The following is a 19,149-nucleotide window of genomic DNA, read 5'->3' as shown; positions in this document are numbered from 1 at the left end:
ATCAACACTATATTAGTGCTAAGTTTGTCTCTGACAAAGAACACCTTAAATTTTTAAGTTATTTATTTCCTGGGTCTTATCTACGGGATTGGACCAGTGTTAATTGAAGTGTGTGTCGTGGGTCCTAGGGTGTTTCAAACCTTTGTAGAGAACGTCGCGATGAGCTGTTGACATTGATGATTGCTTATTTAGTGCTTTCAAGTGGCTTTTTAGACAATTCTGGGGAGCCGCAGATAAACGTTGTCACGACAAGGGAGCCACACTCAGCAAAAGAGAACTAGTACCATAAATCACCAGTGTGACTTGCTCTTCCACGGGGGTCACGATCCACACTTCAAGAACCACTGTATCAGGGTAATAGACATTTCATTTCATACCTTGCACCGCCCAGGCTCTATCAACCATTGTCAATCAATTTTAGCCATTGCCCCGGTTGAGGGGGCTGGACGGTGTCGGGTGCTTTATTATGCATATAAAAATATAAAATACATGAACATTGAATATAAAAACACATTATTAAAAAAAAAGTATATACAGATTTTTAAATATTTCTATTATCAGAAGAGCTCATTGGAATAAATTGTACGTCTTTTTAGCTCTATTGAGCTTGAGCCCTTTGTTTTTCTCTGTGGCCAAGCACCAGGTCCTGAACCATGTTTTCCTTCATTGGCTTGTTGGCTTGGGTGAGCCTCCGCCGTGGCCAGATCAGGTCCACGCATTTTCCCTCATTGGCTTGTTGGCTCGGATGAGCCCTCCGCCATGGCAAGGTCCACGTTTTCCCTCATTCAGGGTAATAGACATGAAAAAAGAAAACTCTTTTCAGACAGACATATTTATAGGGTGGCAAAAAATTATTTGCCTCAGGTATCAAACTTTCTAGGACTGGCCCTGCTAGTTATCATGTGGGAGGCTTTGATAAACATACTACTTGTATTGTGAGATATTGCTAATTTATCAAGTCAAAATTTATTTACATTTTTGTTTACAGTTTTGTGAGAATTTTGTTTACGGTTTTTTGTAAGTATTGCAAGACATGGCTTGTTCAAGTCAAAATCTGTTAAAAAAACTTTTTGCTCATCTTGCGAAACACATTCATAACCCAAGTTAATATGAAGTTTTACTGTATAATTATATGATGTGTCTGTTTACTTACAGATAGCCATGAATATTCTAAACAATGGAAGATTTGGAATGGCTGCATGCTTATCAGGTACTATGAGATATGCAATTGAACGAGCCACTGAACATGCTGTCACACGAATTCAGTTTGGGAACAAAATTGCTACTTACGGAACAATACAAGAAAAACTTGCTCGAATGTGCATGGTGCATTACATAACTGAGGTATTATATGATGCTGACAAAAGTTTTTATAGATGCTAGTCTTCGCAGCAAATTAATGCGTCTTTTTTTAATATATTGGCTAATTCCAGGCACATCATTTCAACTTTTTTTAGTGAGAGGGGTCAGAGGAAAGATTATATACTCAAAAAAAAATATATATATATAATATATCATAATATATATATATATATATATATATGAAAAAGGGGCCGTTCAATTATTACGTAAGCAAATTTTTAGCTATTTTTGACCCCCTCCGCCCCCAACCCTTGTCAGCAAAATTTCGTCATCAGCTCTGCTCCTCTGAATCCTAACGCATATTGGTGGGATCAGAGACGTACACGGAACAGGGGGGGGGCCCACTATCAAAAATATATTTTTTTTAATGCAAAAAAATATTTTTTTAAATTGGAAAGCTATGGACTCAAAAAATTTATCTTTAATAAATTCATTGCGACCTACCCTCTAAGCCACATAATGATAAATCGCGTAAAGGCTGTTGGCCCGCGGACCAGATATGGCCCTAGGGGTTATCTGATGCGGCCTGCCCTCCTCAAACCTAATTTTGTAAAAATGAACTAAGCGGCACATTTACAGATCACTTGTGTCCCGTGTTACAATTCCAGAACATTTAAGTGGCCTGTGGCACATTTTCAGATCACTTAAATGACCCAGGACACAGTGACATGTGACATAGTTTTAGAGCACTTGCCCCCAGTGTGGCTCTACACCACTCAAGTTACCCGTGGCACATTCTCAGATTATTCAAGTGATCCGCTGTATATAATTAGGGTCAATTAAGTAATATCGTGGCACAGTTCCAGAGCACTTTAGCGGCCCGGACACATTTCCAGATCACTTGGATCCGTGAAACATTTAGAGATCACCAAAGTGGCTCTGTAGGGCACTTATCAATAGGAGTGAATGTTACTTCAAGTGCCCATAAACTATCGAAAGGTCTTTTTTTTCGTTTTTGGTGCATCGAGTAAGGTGCCTTTAAGAATATTTCATATTTTCATAAAGGGTGGTTGATGACGTAAGCATTATCCAAACCCCCCCCCCCTCCCATCAAAAGTCAGCAAATCAGAAACCCCCTCCATCGATGATGACGTAATACTTGAACGGCCCCAAGGAATTATTTTAGAAAAAGGGAAAAAATTGAATTTTATGAGTGAAATAGAACCTATGCATGGATCGTCATCATGGGGAACCCCATGCATGGTTTGAAAAGCGTAGGTGTTTCTGAAAGGTGGCTATGCACCTAATTGCATTAAAAATGCCAACCCTTGTTCCCGATGCCTGCCTTCTCAAAAACATGTTGGATGAAAAAGAGACAATGAGAAAATGTTAAAAAATACAATATTAGAAAAATATACAGAGCTTCAGATTATAAGCTTAAAGAATCATGAGAAAAATATATACACAGTTACAGGAATATAATAACTACAGTGAATATTTTACAAGGATTACGAAAAATGTCAAAAAAAAATTAAAAAGTAAAAAAAAAAATTATGAAGTCCAGAAATGTAGTCAAAAAATCACCGGACATACCTCAAGAGTGTGGAGACTGTTGCTTTGAATATTTTTCTGGAAATGTCGTTGAAGAAGGCGGTTGGAATACTGTTGCCAGATGCAGTTTTGAAAAGATTGAGGAGTACTGTATTGAATTCCTGTTTATTATTACAAATGTGTCCGAATCTACAAATTTGTAAAATGAGTGTTTCTGAATATTTTGGTGTTGATGTTTGAACGCCAGTGGCTTAAACTGTTAACAGAAAAATCGAAGTCTCTTTTTTTCCGTCCAACATGTTTTTGAGAAGGCAGGTGGCGGGAAACAAGGGTTGGTATTTTTAATGCAAATTAGGCATAGCCACCCTTCAGAAACGCCTACACTTTTCAAACTATGCATGGGGTTCCCCCCGATGATGACCCACTGCATAGGTTCTATTTCACACTCATAAAATTCAATTTTTTTCCTTTTTCTTAAAATAATTCTTTTTTGTGTATATATATTTTTAAAAGAACAAGTGAGCAGCACTAGCACTTTTGTCATTCAAAAGATACTTTTTCACTACCTCTTCATTTTTTATCTTCATTTCTCTTGTATTTTTATCCTAATATATATATAATTTCACCTTGTTATTGTATTTTTTTAAGGGGGGGGGGGATGACGGGCCTGGCTAATTCATTGAAATCAAATCTCTAATTTGTTTGTAGCATCTATAAAATGTTCTTTTCCCCCTCTGCAATTTATTTTCTTAGTTGATATTTTACTTCAACAAATAATTTCCTCATTGTATGATATCCATAAAAACAATGGTGGAAAAAGGAATCCTAAAGCCAGGAGAATGTTATTTTATAATTGGTGTTGAGATTTCATTTTCCACCTGCATATTTAATTTTCTCGAGTTCAGATGAACATTGCAGATTCACAGTTATCAGTTATTTATGTTTTTCTAATTTTTGCTTAATTCTATAATCTTCAAAATTCAGCTTCATCACTATTGTGTCAGTGATTAGAATTAATATGATATTATTACACCGTAGACAGTGATTAGAAAATATCTGCCCAAACTTTGAGAATTGGTAGAGGGCATCCCCAAAATAAGCCTATTTTGTCATACTATATGAAGAAGCAAACCACATGACAAGGGTAGTTGGTATTAGTTGTCCTGAATTCATCCTTGCAAATCATATGCATCAATAAATGTTGATTGCTATCCCTCAGTTTTTCCATAATTGAATTGATTTTATAGTATATATGTAAGCGTGATTGAGAATTCCAACTCAAAATTTTTTAGCAATATAAAGATAGAAAAAATCCAAATAAAACAAATATTCACATAAGAAAGTACAGTAGAATCTCGACTATCCAGCCTCCATACTATGCGGCCTAATCTTTTGGGGCCATGAAGTTGCCAAACTTTGTTAAGTTTGTTGCCAATTTGGTGAGATTCACAGAAAAATTTGTTAATTTTCATTTTTACATTTTCATTTTTCTGACGGGGGGGGAGGGGGTAAAAATAGCTAAAAATTTGCTTACGTAATACTTGAACAGCCCCTAGCGATATTTTTAATATGTATGAAGTACTGTTACAATTGAATTGCCCTCCAATAGAACAAATAGAAGTTCATGCAGTAGGAGCAAACAATATTCAAACAATTAGCACAAAAGAATGCGAAAAAACCATTTACAGTGGTTTGTCCTGTTCGGCCACCTATGGTTATATTCAAATGAAAGAAAATTTTTCAAAGGATTAGAAGTTTGCAATCCAAAAGGGGCGGCTGAATAAGGAAACCAGGATTTTGTGGCTAAATAGTGTATGATATAAAAGAAAAGGCAGCATTTTTAAACCACATGCTCTCCTAGTTATTGATTCAATAAAAGCTCATGTTCAAGAAAACGTAAAAGACGCCTGCAAAAATTTGTGCTTGTCATGCCTGGCGGTTTGACTAAGAAGTTGCAGCCTTTAGATTCATGAATAAGCAGGTTGTCTAAAAGCAAAGTTACAGCCTATTGGGAAAAGTTTTAATGACCGAAGGAATTCATTCCTATACAAAAGGCGGAAAGTTACGCAGAGCTTCCTCTGCTGAAAAAGGTGACTATAAAAACTGTAAAGAGTTTATCACAAAATGTGGACTTAAAACTTTGGACTCTTGATTCTGAAAATGAAAATCCTCTTGATGATTAGAGAGATTGTTTCGAATTGGATGAAGAGCTGTTGTGCTTATATATTTAATTCATATGAGGCTGAATTTGAATGTTTTTGATTGAACCGTAATTTTGTTGAGTGCAAAAAATGCTATTGTTTCGTAAATTAATTTCATTAATTAGCATACCAATGGATTAATTATTTAAATACAAGTTTTTTTTAATCCTGCGGATAATAAACTGCCGCGGATTATATATTATTCTATTTTCTTTCCCCAAATTTTACATGCAGAATATGCACCACCGCGGATTACATGTAGGAAAATATATAATATGTACAGTGATCTCTCACTTACGAGTCTGTGCAAGAGAACAATGAAAAGGATGAATAACATAGTGGAAGATATAGGATAATAATCTGTATATATTTCACTGGGAGTGCAGAAAATTGTCTTACAACTGAGAGACAAGTGAGAGGTTGTATAAGTGAGAAATCACTGCACGTACAAGGAAATTCAAAAGTTGACACAAAAACTTAAGAGAATATAAAAATGAACCATATTCACACAGGAAAGCATGAAAAAAAATGTCACCAAAAGGTGATATTTCATATTTAATAACAGAAATATTGCTCAATTTTAAAAAATAAAACTTACAGTAGTGTGACTAGTGCCGTAACTAGCCATTCCTGTATAAGAATTTGCATTTAAGCCCCTTCTGGGCCTCCCCTTCCAAGTGGGCCTTGTGCGGGTGCACCTGTTGCACTATATTACATGATTTATTTCATGATTATATCAAATATCACATAACATCTTCAGGTGCCATTTTGAACTATACAGTAGAAATCCAGACTACCTGGCCTAATGTGGCAGAAGAACAGGCTGAATAACAGAAAAGCCGGATAGGCCAGAGGTCTAAGTTCTATAAATGCTCACTTTCCACCCTCCTCCATCAAAAGCACCATTTCAATACCAAAAACCACTCCTTTTCATATTTTGTGACCTCTTGGTATAGATCAGTGTGTTTTATACATAAATGTACAGTATACGAGAGGGCTCGGGAGAATCTCCGGATTTCTGGATTGCAGAAGTTGGCACGTCTGTGTATACTGTACATTTATGTATAAAACACACTGATCTATTAAAAATTAATAGATCAGTCGGTCATTAAAACTTTTCCCAATAGGCTGTAACTTTGCTTTTAGACAACCTGCTTATTCCTGAATCTAAAGGCTGCAATTTCTTAGTCAAACCGCCAGGCATGACAAGCACAAATTTTTGCAGGCGTCTTTTACGTTTTCTTGAACATGAGCTTTTATTGAATCAATAACTAGGAGAGCATGTGGTTTAAAAATGCTGCCTCTTCTTTTATATCATACACTATTTAGCCACAAAATCCTGGTTTCCTTATTCAGCCGCCCTTTTTGATTGCAAACTTCTAATCCTTTGAAAAATTTTCTTTAATTTGAATATAACCATAGGTGGCCGAACAGGACAAACCACTGTAAATGGTTTTTTCATATTCTTTTGTGCTAATTGTTTGAATATTGTTTGCTCCTACTGCATGAACTTCTATTTGTTCTATTGGAGGGCAATTCAATTGTAACAGTACTTCATACATATTAAAAATATCGCTAGGGGCTGTTCAAGTATTAGGTAAGCAAATTTTTAGCTATTTTGACCCCCCCCCCCCCCCCGTCAGAAAAAATTTTGCCATCAGCTCTGCCCCTCTGAATCCTAACGCATATGGGTGGGATCAGAGATGTACACAAAGAGGGACCATAGAGGGGCTCGTGCCCCCCCCCCCCCCCCCCCCGACGATCACAAATTTATTTAATTAAAATTTCGGAAGAAAATACTTTTATATGTTATAATCAATTTGTTAATTTCAATGTTATTTGAAGGCTATGAACTCAAAATTTATCTTTAATAAATTCATTGTGACCCACCCTCTAAGCCATATGATAAATCGCATAAAGACCCTTGGCCCAAATATGGCCCTGGGGGTTATCTGATGCAGCCTGCCCTCCTCAAACCTAATTTTGTAAAAATGAACTAAGCGACACATTTACAGATCGCTTAAGTGTCCCACGGTGCATTTCCAGAGCATTTAAAGGGCCCGTGGCACATTTTCAGATCACTTAAATGACCCGGGACACAGTTCCGGAACACTTAAGCGATCCATGACGCATCTAGAGATCCCTTGACATATCGTGTGACATAGTTTTAGAGCCCATTCTCAGATTATTTAAGTGATCCACTGCATATAATTACGGATCACTTGAGTGATGCCTGGAACAGTTCCAGATCAATGGATCCACGAAACATTTAGAGATCACTAAAGTGGCTCTGTAGGGCACTTATCAATAGGGGGGAATGAACGTTACTTCAAGTGCCTACAAACTATCGAAAGGTTTTTCTCATTTGTGGCGCGCTCTGAGTAAGATGCCAGTAAAAAAATTTCATATTTTCATAAAGGGTAATTGGGGATGTAAGCATTATCCAAACCCCTCTCCCCCAAGTAATACTTGAATGGCCCCCTATCAGCAATATTCTTTTCAGCAATTTTTTTTTGTGTCTTTGTATGTATTTTTAAAATTATTCAGATTTCTTTTCCCAATCTGCTGGTAACATTTGCCCTACAGTTATGTGATTTCGAACAGCTAACTTTTCTTTTATCATAAATCCGTAACACCACATGCTATCACCTTTAAAATTTTCAATTTTCATCTCTTGAGCCATTGCTTTCAAATGAATCCTTATAGTTGAAATTATGGCTCCTTTTTCTCTTTCTGATATAATTCAGCTATGTAATTTGTTTTCCAATGATGACCAAAATGCATTTCCATGACAGAAAGATCTTTGTTTTTTGTTTCCACTTTTTCAAATTTTTCTTTCTCCAAAGTCGGATGTTGGACTCATCGATGTTGAATAAACCGCCGGCTCTGTTTTCAATTTCTTCAGCTTTTTTATTACTTGAAATTTGAACTGAACATTGTAACTTGTATGCTTTCTTTTCACCATTTTCAAAATATGAAGGGAGAGTAACAAACTGCTTTAACTTTTTAAACACTCTACTCACTCTGACACTATGCACGCGTGTGTAGGTATATAAAACTGACGTAATCTCACCTGCTGACCAGCAATCTCAAGTCTTTCTGATTTTGTGGCATATAAAGCAGCTTCAGAAGAAAAAAAAATTGTCACTTGACTGGTTGCGCCATCTATTAGTGACCGATAACATCATTTTCTGCAGGGGTAGATAATCCACATTTTTTAATGATTGACCACTTTTCTAACATAATCCATGGATTATATGGAGAAAAATACAGTATATTTCTTTCATTTGGTTTTTTTTCAGTCAATGGCCTATATGATATCTGGAAACATGGATCGTGGTTATGTTGATTTTCAGCTAGAAGCAGCCATCAGTAAAGTTTATGGATCTGAAGCTGCATGGTTTGTTATCGATGAAGCAATACAAATATTGGGTGGAATGGGATACATGAGAAGCGCTGGCCTTGAGCGTGTGATGAGAGATATCAGAATATTCAGAATTTTTGAAGGAAGCAATGATATTCTGCGTTTATTTGTAGCTTTAACAGGTATATGATGAAGTTATCAAGCTTTAAGAATGATATGGAAACATGTTGGATATTGCTATACTTACTTTAAAATTAAATGCATGTTTTTTTGGTTTTTTTTCAGGTTTGCAGCATGCGGGTAGTCATTTGAAAGAATTACAGAAAGCAATGAAAAATCCAACAGCAAACTTGGGACTCATTTTTGATGAAGGAGCAAAACGTATGAAAAGAGTAGTTGGTCTCAGTAGTCCGCCATCAATATCTGATCATGTGCATCCTGAATTACGTGCATCAGGAAATTTGGTATTATTCTAGTCATTCCTATGTACAGTTAATGTCACAGTTAGGAATTAATGTCTTGAGTTTTTCCATCAGTCATTTGTAACGTTTTTATGTGCTACAATCCAGTGATTCAAGGAACCAATTAATTCAACAGGCAATAATAAGTGAACTAGACAAGTTCCAGATCAAAACATTTATTATTATAACAAATTTTAAACAGGTTACACGTTAGAGTTCAATAAAAAACATGTTAGTTCTGAAATTAACAACTACACTCTGATTCGCAAAATAACAAGAAAGGTCTCGCCCAATACAGCTGAGGATCAATTCCTATTATCAGCGAGACATCATAGAACAACTCATTCTACATTGAGAACAAAGTGCCCCTTTTCAAGTGAGACGGATGATGTTGACCACTCAAGAAAGCTCACCTCAGGAAATTAAAGGAGTCTGAGCACCTTTCCGAAGTTGCACAATTTGTTGAATTCATTGAATCACATCCATCGACAAAACATGCTAACAATCATCGGCACAACGTTGAAGACCTAGGTAGTAAATAACTGCAGTTTGATGTAGCATTTTATGGATCACCTGACCCTTTCAAGGAACCACTTTTCAACTGACTAGAACGCACGATAAATGACTATTAGTTGACTAGAAGGTTATATTTGAAACAACTACCTTGACCAGACTAGCTTAGGAGATCACCTTTTTACCACATTAGTAACATCACAACATCAACTACTTGTTAGTAGGATTTATTCACCCATCAGCCCCACTGAGTAGAATGACCTGAATGAAGTTAGAAGATTGAATGCCCCACTTCTGGTTCATCCAGGCCTATTTATAGTTGCCAAGAACAGGTTTGTTCTTGGCGCATTGAAAGAACTCGTTTCCTCTGGCACATCGTGAAAACTATGACGTCAATCTGTTGATTTGCATATTGCGACACGATAACAATTATTTTGGGTATTTTGTATTTTTGGTTGGCAACAGTTCGATAATCATGGGCCGGACTTTACCCACGATATCGATAAGGCTATTGAGGGGGAGACCAATACAATGGTGTATATGTAACCAGCGGAAGTCCGCGACTTTCCATTAATTAAACATGGTAAATGAATACAATTATTTTTTTACAATGAAAAATCACATTACATTGAACATAATCACAAAAAGTCATTCTGACACATCTGGGTCTTCGCCCGAGGAAAGGACTTAGCATTAACCAGGGGGGTTATCTGAACATCTGAAACACATAACGTGAGACCCAAAGGAGCGATATGTTACATGGAAAAGTGAGAATTAGAGTGCTCCAATACCAGGATCCCAAGATTTGGTTATTATAAACAAGTGCAATATAAGTAAATTAAAAGGCATATAACAAATATTAATATTAAAAAGTTATTGATATTAACATTTAGTAATTATTTTATAAAAACAACACAACTATATAATGCATTGACCTGTCAAAATAATTAGGTATTTTCCCACCTAAGTAGAGAATGCTTGCAAGGAAAAAAAACTGAACACCAGGGAATTTACGTATAAAATTAAATTTTAAGTAAAAAAATTAAAACAAACAAATATATATATATATATACAGGGTGATTATAAAAAAACTATCCTGACATATGGGCCCCTAACTATCATACCATTCACAGAAACTGAATGAAATTTTGGCATAAGGTATTTTGATGTATGCGCTCAAGAATGATATGGAAAACAACAGTGTCACTCTAACATTTACGTTTACAGTGAGAAAATTTCGAAAATATCAAATGGCAACACCAAGTTTTTTGTATTGGAATGTGATCTCCATTGTGAAAAACCCTAAATAGCATTCAAACGGCAACTGTAGCATGAAAATCACCGGCGGTAGATAAGCTAAAAGTGAGGACAACCAATAAGGACAGAGAAGCAGCATAAAATAAAGCATTTTATTGTGTTTCACAAATTTTCCACATGACCTTGTGGAGGACTAATCAGGCTGGGATCTCAGCCGAAGAAACGGTGTGGCGAATGAAACAAACATTAATGCTCTGGTGCACGGCAAAGTCATTTTTACTCTTTCCTTGCCTAGCTCCTGGGATTTTCGTGCTACAGGTGCCATTCCAATGCTATTTAGTGTTTTTCAGTATGGAGATTGCATTCCAATACAAAAAACTTGGTGTTGCCATTTGATATTTTTGAAATTTTCTCACTGTAACCGTAACTGTTAGAGTGACACTGTTGTTTTCCATATCATTCTTGAGCGCATACCTCAAAATACCTTATGCCAAAATTTCATTCAGTTTCTGTGAATGGTATGATAGTTAAGGGCCCATATGTCGGGATAGTTTTTTTATAATCACCCCGTATATATATATATATATATATATAAGGGCGCAATGTTTATACATTTACTGATAAATCAATTTTACACTGTATCAGGATTCATTGATATACACTCATTGCCATAAAAATTTGCGCACCCAGAAGAAATCGTCAAAATGAAACAAAATTTTACACATGTAAGTACTACGTTGATATAAGTAATTGATTAGAAAATCCAAGAAAAAGGATCATTTATTGCAGAAAAAAGTACAGATGAGCAGAAGTTTTAGTACTCTGTTGGATCCCCCCTCTAGCGCGAATGCACGATGCGATACGAGCGGGCATTGAGGCATACAAGTTCCGTATGATGTCCTGAGACATCTCGTTCCACAGTTGCTGTAAATGCACCTCTAGTTCGACCAACCTCGTAGGGTGTCTAACTTGCCGTCCCAAATGATCCCAGATATGCTCGATTGGTGACAAATCTGGGGATAGAGCAGGCCAGGGAAGGGTGGTAATGTGGCGGAGGCAGTCTTGTGACATCCTTGCTGTGTGTGGCCTAGCATTGTTTTGTTGAAAAATGGCTCCTGGGAGCCCTGCCATGAGTGGCAACACATGTGGCTGAAGGATGTTATGGACGTACCGCTGGGCTGTCATTGTGCCATGGATCAATATTAGGGGTGACCGTGTATCGTAAGCAATAGCACCCCATACCATGACACCAGCTGTGAGAGTGGTGTGTCGCTGTAAAGCGAAGGCAGGATTGAAGCGTTCACCACGGGGCCTCCACACACGAACACGATTGTCATCACTGCTCAAGTTGAATCTCGATTCGTCGCTGAAGACGACCTGGTTCCATTCCGTTGCAGTCCAATCCCATCGTGCTCGACACCACTCCAAATGGAGCCGTTGGTGGGTGGGTGTCATTGGCAGCACACATAATGGGCGCCGCGATACCAGATGTCCTTCAGCCAGGCGCCTTGCGATGGTTCGGGAAGACACAGGGGCCCGTAGTGAAACTGCTGCCTGTGTCTGGATAGCGGCCAATGAGGCAGTTGGCTCTACGCGTGCGTTTCGGATGATGTGACGGTCTTCTCAACGACTGGTCTGTTGAGGGCGTCCTGAACCTGGTCGCCGTGTAAATGACGTCTCTTCTGTCCCAACACCACCTCACAGTAAAATCAGAACGGCCTAGTCGACGAGCTACTCGCCGAGCTGACCATCCAGCTTCCATCATCCCGATGATTCTTCCCCTATCGAACTCTGACAACTGCTCATATGGTCTTCAACGGCGGCGTAATGGCATGTATACCTCAGCATTTCCTTTGCAAACGATTCAATACACTCCAGCAAGCTCTGCTTACCTGTTTTATACTCCAAGGAGAACGAAGTTCAACGCCCTCTAGTGGCATTATGCAATGCGCAATCACGCTGCATTTCTAATCATTTGCATATCTGCCCGACATGTACCTTCAGGCCAACTTTTGTTTCGATCCCACAATTATTTCTTGGTGCGCAAATTTTTATGGCAATGAATGTATATCCGATATTTATTTTCAAAATATCATAATATGTTGATATTTTCAGTCGAAAATGATTTGGAACTGATATTTTATTTTTTAAATGAGTTTTTCAATCATAAATTATAGTTCATCTGTCAATAAACAGATTTGTTCAAACATGAAAGTATTCAGTTGAGAATGGATTGTACCCCCTTCAGAGTCAAGAATGGGCTGATATTTTTAGCGTCACGTTTTCAGTCGAGAATGATTTGATATTTTCAGTTGAAGATAGTTTTATTAGGGTTTTTATATTTTCAGTTGTTTTTAAATGAGCTTATATTTTGAATCGAGAATGGTTTGATATTTTCATTTGCGAATGGGCTGAGATTTTGGTCTCATGTTTTCAGTTGTAAATGGGGTGATAGTTCCAATTGAGAATGGGATGACATTTTCCATCAAGAATGGGCTGATATTTTCAGTCGAGGATGCTTTGATATTTTCAGTCTCGTGTTTTCAGTTTGAAATGAGCTGATATTTTCAATCAAAATTTGTTTGATATTTTCAGTCGAGGATGTTTCGATATTTTCAGTGGTAAATGGCTCATATTTTCAATCGAGGATGGTTTAATACAAATGGGCCATCAGTCACAAGTGGGCTGTTTTCAATTGAAACTTTTTTGATATTTTCAATTGAAACTTGTTTGATATTTTCAATTGAAACTTGTTTGATATTTTCAATTGAAACTTGTTTGATATTTTCAATTGAAACTTTTTTGATATTTTCAATTGAAACTTTTTTGATATTTTCAATTGAAACGTGTTAGATATTTTCAGTGGTAAATGGCTGATACTTTGTTGTAGAGGGCTACTATTTTCAATCGAGGATAATTTGATATTTTCATTTATGCCTGGGCTGATATTTTGGTTTCATGTTTTCAGTTGTAAATGGGCTGATATTTTCAGTTGGGAATGAGATGACATTTTCGTTGAGAATGGGCTGATATTTTCAGCTCTAAGTGACCTAATATTTTCAGACAAAATGGGCTCATATTTTCAATCGAAAATTGTTTGATATTTTCCTGGTAATTCCTGGGGGGGGGGGGGGGTGACTGGCACGACAGCTGGGAGTCCTCTTGGGAACAACATTGATTTTCCATAGAAATGACATGACCTTCCCCCCACATCGTAAAGCAGGACTGTTTGACTTGTGGACCTGCCAAAGATCTGAGTTTACATGGATTGTTTCACTGATTTATAGCATGGAAAAACAAACCATGATGGTGATTGTCCCAGGCCTCAGGGCTGCAGCCCTGTGAGCTCTATCCTCCTCGAGGGGGCCAGGTGAAAAAGCACAGATTCTCCTCTCTCTCCCCCCCCCTTTCCAAAAGAAAGATTTTTTTTTTTAATTATCATCCTTTTTTAAAAAATCTCAAATCTTTACAGGCTAGCTATAGGGAACGACAAAATCATACAGTATATGCATGTGACAGAACGAGAGAGTTCAAGAGAAGACAAACATCGGGCTCATTCGCCATTAATTGTGTTGCGATGCAACATTTAGGTCTAATTTAAAGGAATACCACAGTGTTTTTAAAAGTGTGCTGCTTCGCAGCTCCTAGGAGCATCGTGGCAAGCTGAAAATATTGATTCGTATGCCTATTTATGCTTTGCAATAGTTCTTTTATATGGGAAATAACTGCTAAACGTTTGGGGAGCCACTGATGAACCATGGATTATGCAAGGGAGGCAGCTGACAAAAAAGAACCATTGGAATACGGTGACAAGCTTGCAATCTTAGACAACAAAGCATGATGATAGAGCAAATAATAAGTGTCTAATATCGGACTTAGAAAAATGTGAACGGGATAAGGAATATGGGAAATGAATACTCTGGAAGGGCCCAGCCAGGTTGGTCTAGTCGGGCCATTGTGATTTTTCCCCTCTTACTCCAGTAAGAGGGAAACGTGAACATCATGAAGGCCCTGGTCTAGTTCAGTGTTTCTCTACCGCCGGGCCCTGACATTGGCCAAATCAGGCCATGAGTAGATTATTGTTTCATTTTCACCCATTTATTTCCCACTAATTATTTCCCACATGTATGGCTGGGACTTCCAATCAACCGTGCTGCTGGATTCCAAAATTTGTGAACCACATCCTGCAGCAAAGCTCCTAAGCAGAGATCTTCGATGGGCCCCATATAGTGAATTGATAGTTTGAAAAAAAATTGAGGATTATCTTTGGGTTCCCGGGCTGGGACACTGCCAGCCCCCCTACTGTGCTTCCCTGCACAGGTAAATGGGGCATTGACCATCAGAATTGAAAAATCTGCCGGACTATGTTTGTACCCTTACACAATGGTTTCAGCTCTGGTATTAAGAAATGTTTCTTTTAATTTTCTTTTTAAAGTCAGGTTTTCCTAGGAGCAGGTTTTTTGTGCCGCACGCAACCTGAATCGCTGTCCACTCACCAATAAGACGAGCAGTATGTCTGTTTTCCTACAGAGCATAATACGGCCACTGCAGTGCTTTATGTCGGGTGTGATTGGTTGACTCCTGGAGAAGTCAAATGTGTCGTGCGTTTCACTGATTTTCCCTTAAGTTTTGTTGTGTTTTCTTTCCCTTCAAACCAGGACATGCAGACGGCAGAGTATTTGATGCCAGAGCCATATGCTGTATAGCTGCCCTGAGCTGATGCACCACGCTGGGAAAACACAAACACATAGCGTGATTATGTAACACATTTCTGCCAAAACAAAATGGTGAAACTCGATTCATGTGGTGTGAAAAACCTAATCCTAGGAAAAACCAGCTTTACCTGTGCCAATATGTTTTGTCTGCACCCCAGGCCATTTTATAAGAAATTTAAACTGGTGGGGCACTAGAACAAAAGGGCACTTAAAGCGGAGTAAGCTCCAAGTACGTTCGTACAAATGACATAGCAGGGAAGGGCGTAGCCAGTGGGGGGGACTTGGGGGTCTGGTCCCCCCCCGAAATGTGAGAAAATGACCGAAAAAAGGGAAAAAGATGGCCAAATCCATTGTTCTGTCACTTTGGTCCCCCCCCCGAAATGAAAGTGGTCCCCCCCCCCCGAACGAAATTTCTGGCTACGCCCCTGATAGCAGGCAAAAATTTAAAATTTTAATAAAATTATTAATTAATAAAATTATTAATTAATAAAATTATGAACTAATGAAATTATTAAACACATTAATTAAATTATAACTCTGTTAATGCATAACATATGCAAAACAGAGAGGGCAGTGATGTACAAACTTGAAAAAAAGCATGGCAAGAAATCTATCAGAAGTTTACAGAGCGAGCTGCAATCAAAAATTATGTGCAATGGGGGATAATGACACATTGTGTTGGCATTGATTCAAAACAATATAAAAAACATATGCCAGGTAGAAAATTATTGCATATACAAAAGGATGCAAGGTGAAATTGTATATCACATGCAGAACAGGAGTGTATAACATTTGCAAAAATAGATACATGAAAGTACACAAAAAATGCACTAAATAGGCAAAAATAAGAATGTGTGCTGCACAGGGGTGGGAAGTGACAAAGTCCATTTCGAAGCAGCTTAGGAGCAGCAAATTGAGGATTCTGAGCAGTTTTGGAGCAGCAAAATATAGGATTCGGAGCAGATATTTATAAATTGGAGCAGCGAAATTAATATTTTCGTTAACCCTCACCCCTTTTCAAAATAAAAACAACTGCTCTGTCTTTTGTTATCAAACATCTTTTCATCAGCATGTTTTTTGTGTTTCAGGCTTTTGACACCTTGTTTGAAAGAGCGGCAGTCATAAAATTTTTCGCACCAGTCTATTTAAGATGATTTTTGCTTACTGAGGGCACTATTTGCTGTCTGGAACAGCAGTCCTTCAAATGGGCTAAACATTTTCTAGTCTTTATAGATATTATAAATTTTCTATATCAAGTTTTCAATTTGTTTATACTCAGAAAGAAATTGTTGCAAAATGGGAAAGAATTTCGGAAGAATCAACACGATGGTTGGCGATTCAGCACTCATTATTTGGCGATATTGGTGATCTTACTTGTTATTTGGCGATTTAATGCTCGTTATTCAGCAAAGTTTCTAAATTAGCAATCATAATTTGGCTGACATGCTCTTTTCACTCCCAGAATGAATTTTTTTTTCATGAAACATCAGGATTTGACGCAATGACGATCGACACAGAAATTTCTATTGCTTCCAGTGGCAACTTTTTTCTGAAAATGGAAACTGACTCGCATTTGCGCTTTAAAGCTGAAAGACCATTGCAAACCATCCTCAATCACGGATATTATTGGGGTTTCGTGATGGAAAGCCCGATGGATGGGCCGGTAGTTTAAATACAGCGATAGTTGAAGTACAGTGGAATAAAACACTCTCTTTTCGGAAAGAATCGTTTCGCGGCATTTGTAGGTTAAGGGATATGTTCTAACTCTGTGTTTCCTAAAGTGGGTGATGGAAAGGTCTGGGGGGGGGGGTGCGGTAGAAGCTCAGGGTTTAATACAGTATTTCCTATGGATTGACAGGAGTTGAGGGGTGATCAGAAGATAAATTTTTTTAAAGATGGGACGAAAAGTTTGTGAAACTATGTTGTAACTATTAGTTTACATCATTCCTGAAAACGTTAAATATCAAAATATCGGATATATTTATGAATCCTGAATATTATTGTGCACTGTTACTGTTTATATCATATGTTTGTGCCCATGAATAAATTCTCTCTCCTCCCTGATTAAAACAGTGCAATTCTTTGTTTTATTAAATTGTTACTCATTATATTTTTAACAATGTATATATAAGCTTTTATCATCTGTATTTTTTCTGTATGTGGTATATATTCATAGCCTCATTTTATTTAGCTTGCAAAATCTATAGACTCCTTCGGTCATTCTGTTGAAGACGTTCTTGTCAAATATGGCAAAAATATAGTCAGTAAGTATGAAAACAATCATTAATTAGAGTTGTGATACATACATGTTCTCCATTCCAGGTTGCAAACATGAGAACTGCTAACTTCGTGCAAACACAAGACAAACTATGCTGTTATTATAGTTTTTCCAAATACAAGAGGATTGCAAAAATTTGCATTATCACTGGCACCATTAATGGCAGTTAATACAAAAGTGCCAAAGCTGTTCTCACATATTAGCAAACATGTTCTCATTTTAATGTAAAAAAAAAGATCCAGTGTTTGAGAAAATAAGAGGGGAATGCTATTCTAAATAGAAAAGTTTTCTGTGGATAACTGTTTTAATTGCAATTACATAAAAGTCTGTTATAATGAATTTGCAATCAGAGGAAAAAATATCATTATAATGGACTTCTTGTTATAAGCAAATAAATGGCAGAAAATTCTAGGGGTGCCAAAACAAACATTCATCTTAAGATACCAGTCGTCAATTTTCAAAAATATGATTTTTGTAATTTACTTATTTTTTTAATTAATTAATCAGAATTCTTACTGAAATTGTGTTTACATTACATCTGTAGCCAAAGAAAAATTCTCGCCCCAATATTAGAAAATGAAACAAGCCTTCTTAAAATATGTCTATTTTCAGTCACCTGAATATTACATTTTTTGAGACAGCTTTTTTCTTATATCCGGGATATAGTGAACCAAGAGTTCACTATATCCCGGGTTCACTATAGTGAGGTTGGACTGTATATCTCTTTTTTGGGAGGACCCTCATCTCTTAAGATGCCCAGGGTTAAGATGACACTGTTTGCATTTGTCCAGCCATTTGGAAACTACTTTAAACAGTAAGTTCTGGTCAAATAAGCTGTGTCAGTGAAAGGTAACCATAGTCTCTCAGTCAGTGAAAATAAAAACAGTCTAATGAAGTTGTTACATGTCTTGTGTAAGTATTTAGGCAAAGACTTATAGGAAGAAAAGGGAAATGAGACTTTTTGGTGTCCAAAAATCCTATGTTTGAAGAACGCAACATAATGTCTAGGAGGAGCACATAAGATGAATGGTATTGATCTGTCCTGTAGTTTAATTCTTTAGTGGAAAACGAATAATTGGCATTTTGGGCAGGCGCGGATCCAGGGTGATGTGTTGGGGGGGGGGCGATTTTTTACAATGAAGATGTCGATCAGTGAGACCCAACCTAGTGTCCGCAGGTGCCAAACGTACTTAAAATAAAAAAACTAATAAAAAATTAATTAAGAATTAAAATTATTTAAAACTTTCAATTAATTTTCATTTAAAAAATTAATTGAACATTAAAATTAATTACAATTACATTTAAATGAAAATTAATTAAAAATTGAAGGCAGTTAAAAATTAAATCTAAATTAAAATTTATATTTATAAAAATTATATTTTTTCAACATGCAACATACTTATTTAAAAAATTGCTTGCAGCAACTGGTGTTACAATTAATGAATAAGCTGTTTTTGATAATAAATTTGAACGTTCGTGCCGGCTACCCTCGCAAAAAATACCGTAC

General features: G+C 37.0%; 1 protein-coding gene across 1 annotated transcript in view; it reads left to right on the top strand.

Annotated features, from left to right (window-relative positions):
- Positions 1-19,149, top strand: part of Acadvl (Acyl-CoA dehydrogenase very long chain) — a 73,082-nt gene that overhangs the window by 33,344 nt on the left and 20,589 nt on the right. The window contains exons 9-12 of the mRNA XM_089247075.1: positions 1,156-1,344; positions 8,357-8,600; positions 8,704-8,882; positions 17,556-17,628. Of these exons, the coding sequence (XP_089103201.1) occupies positions 1,156-1,344; positions 8,357-8,600; positions 8,704-8,882; positions 17,556-17,628 (685 nt within the window). The remainder of the gene's footprint in view (positions 1-1,155; positions 1,345-8,356; positions 8,601-8,703; positions 8,883-17,555; positions 17,629-19,149) is intronic.

Source organism: Pholcus phalangioides, unplaced genomic scaffold (assembly GCF_987345545.1).
Source record: "Pholcus phalangioides strain wild (caught in Gottingen) unplaced genomic scaffold, Ppha-v1.0 ptg000017l_1, whole genome shotgun sequence".
NCBI classification, from domain to species: domain Eukaryota; kingdom Metazoa; phylum Arthropoda; class Arachnida; order Araneae; family Pholcidae; genus Pholcus; species Pholcus phalangioides.
The sequence above is the reverse complement of the archived record's forward strand: the minus strand, read 5'-3'. Positions and strand labels throughout refer to the sequence as shown.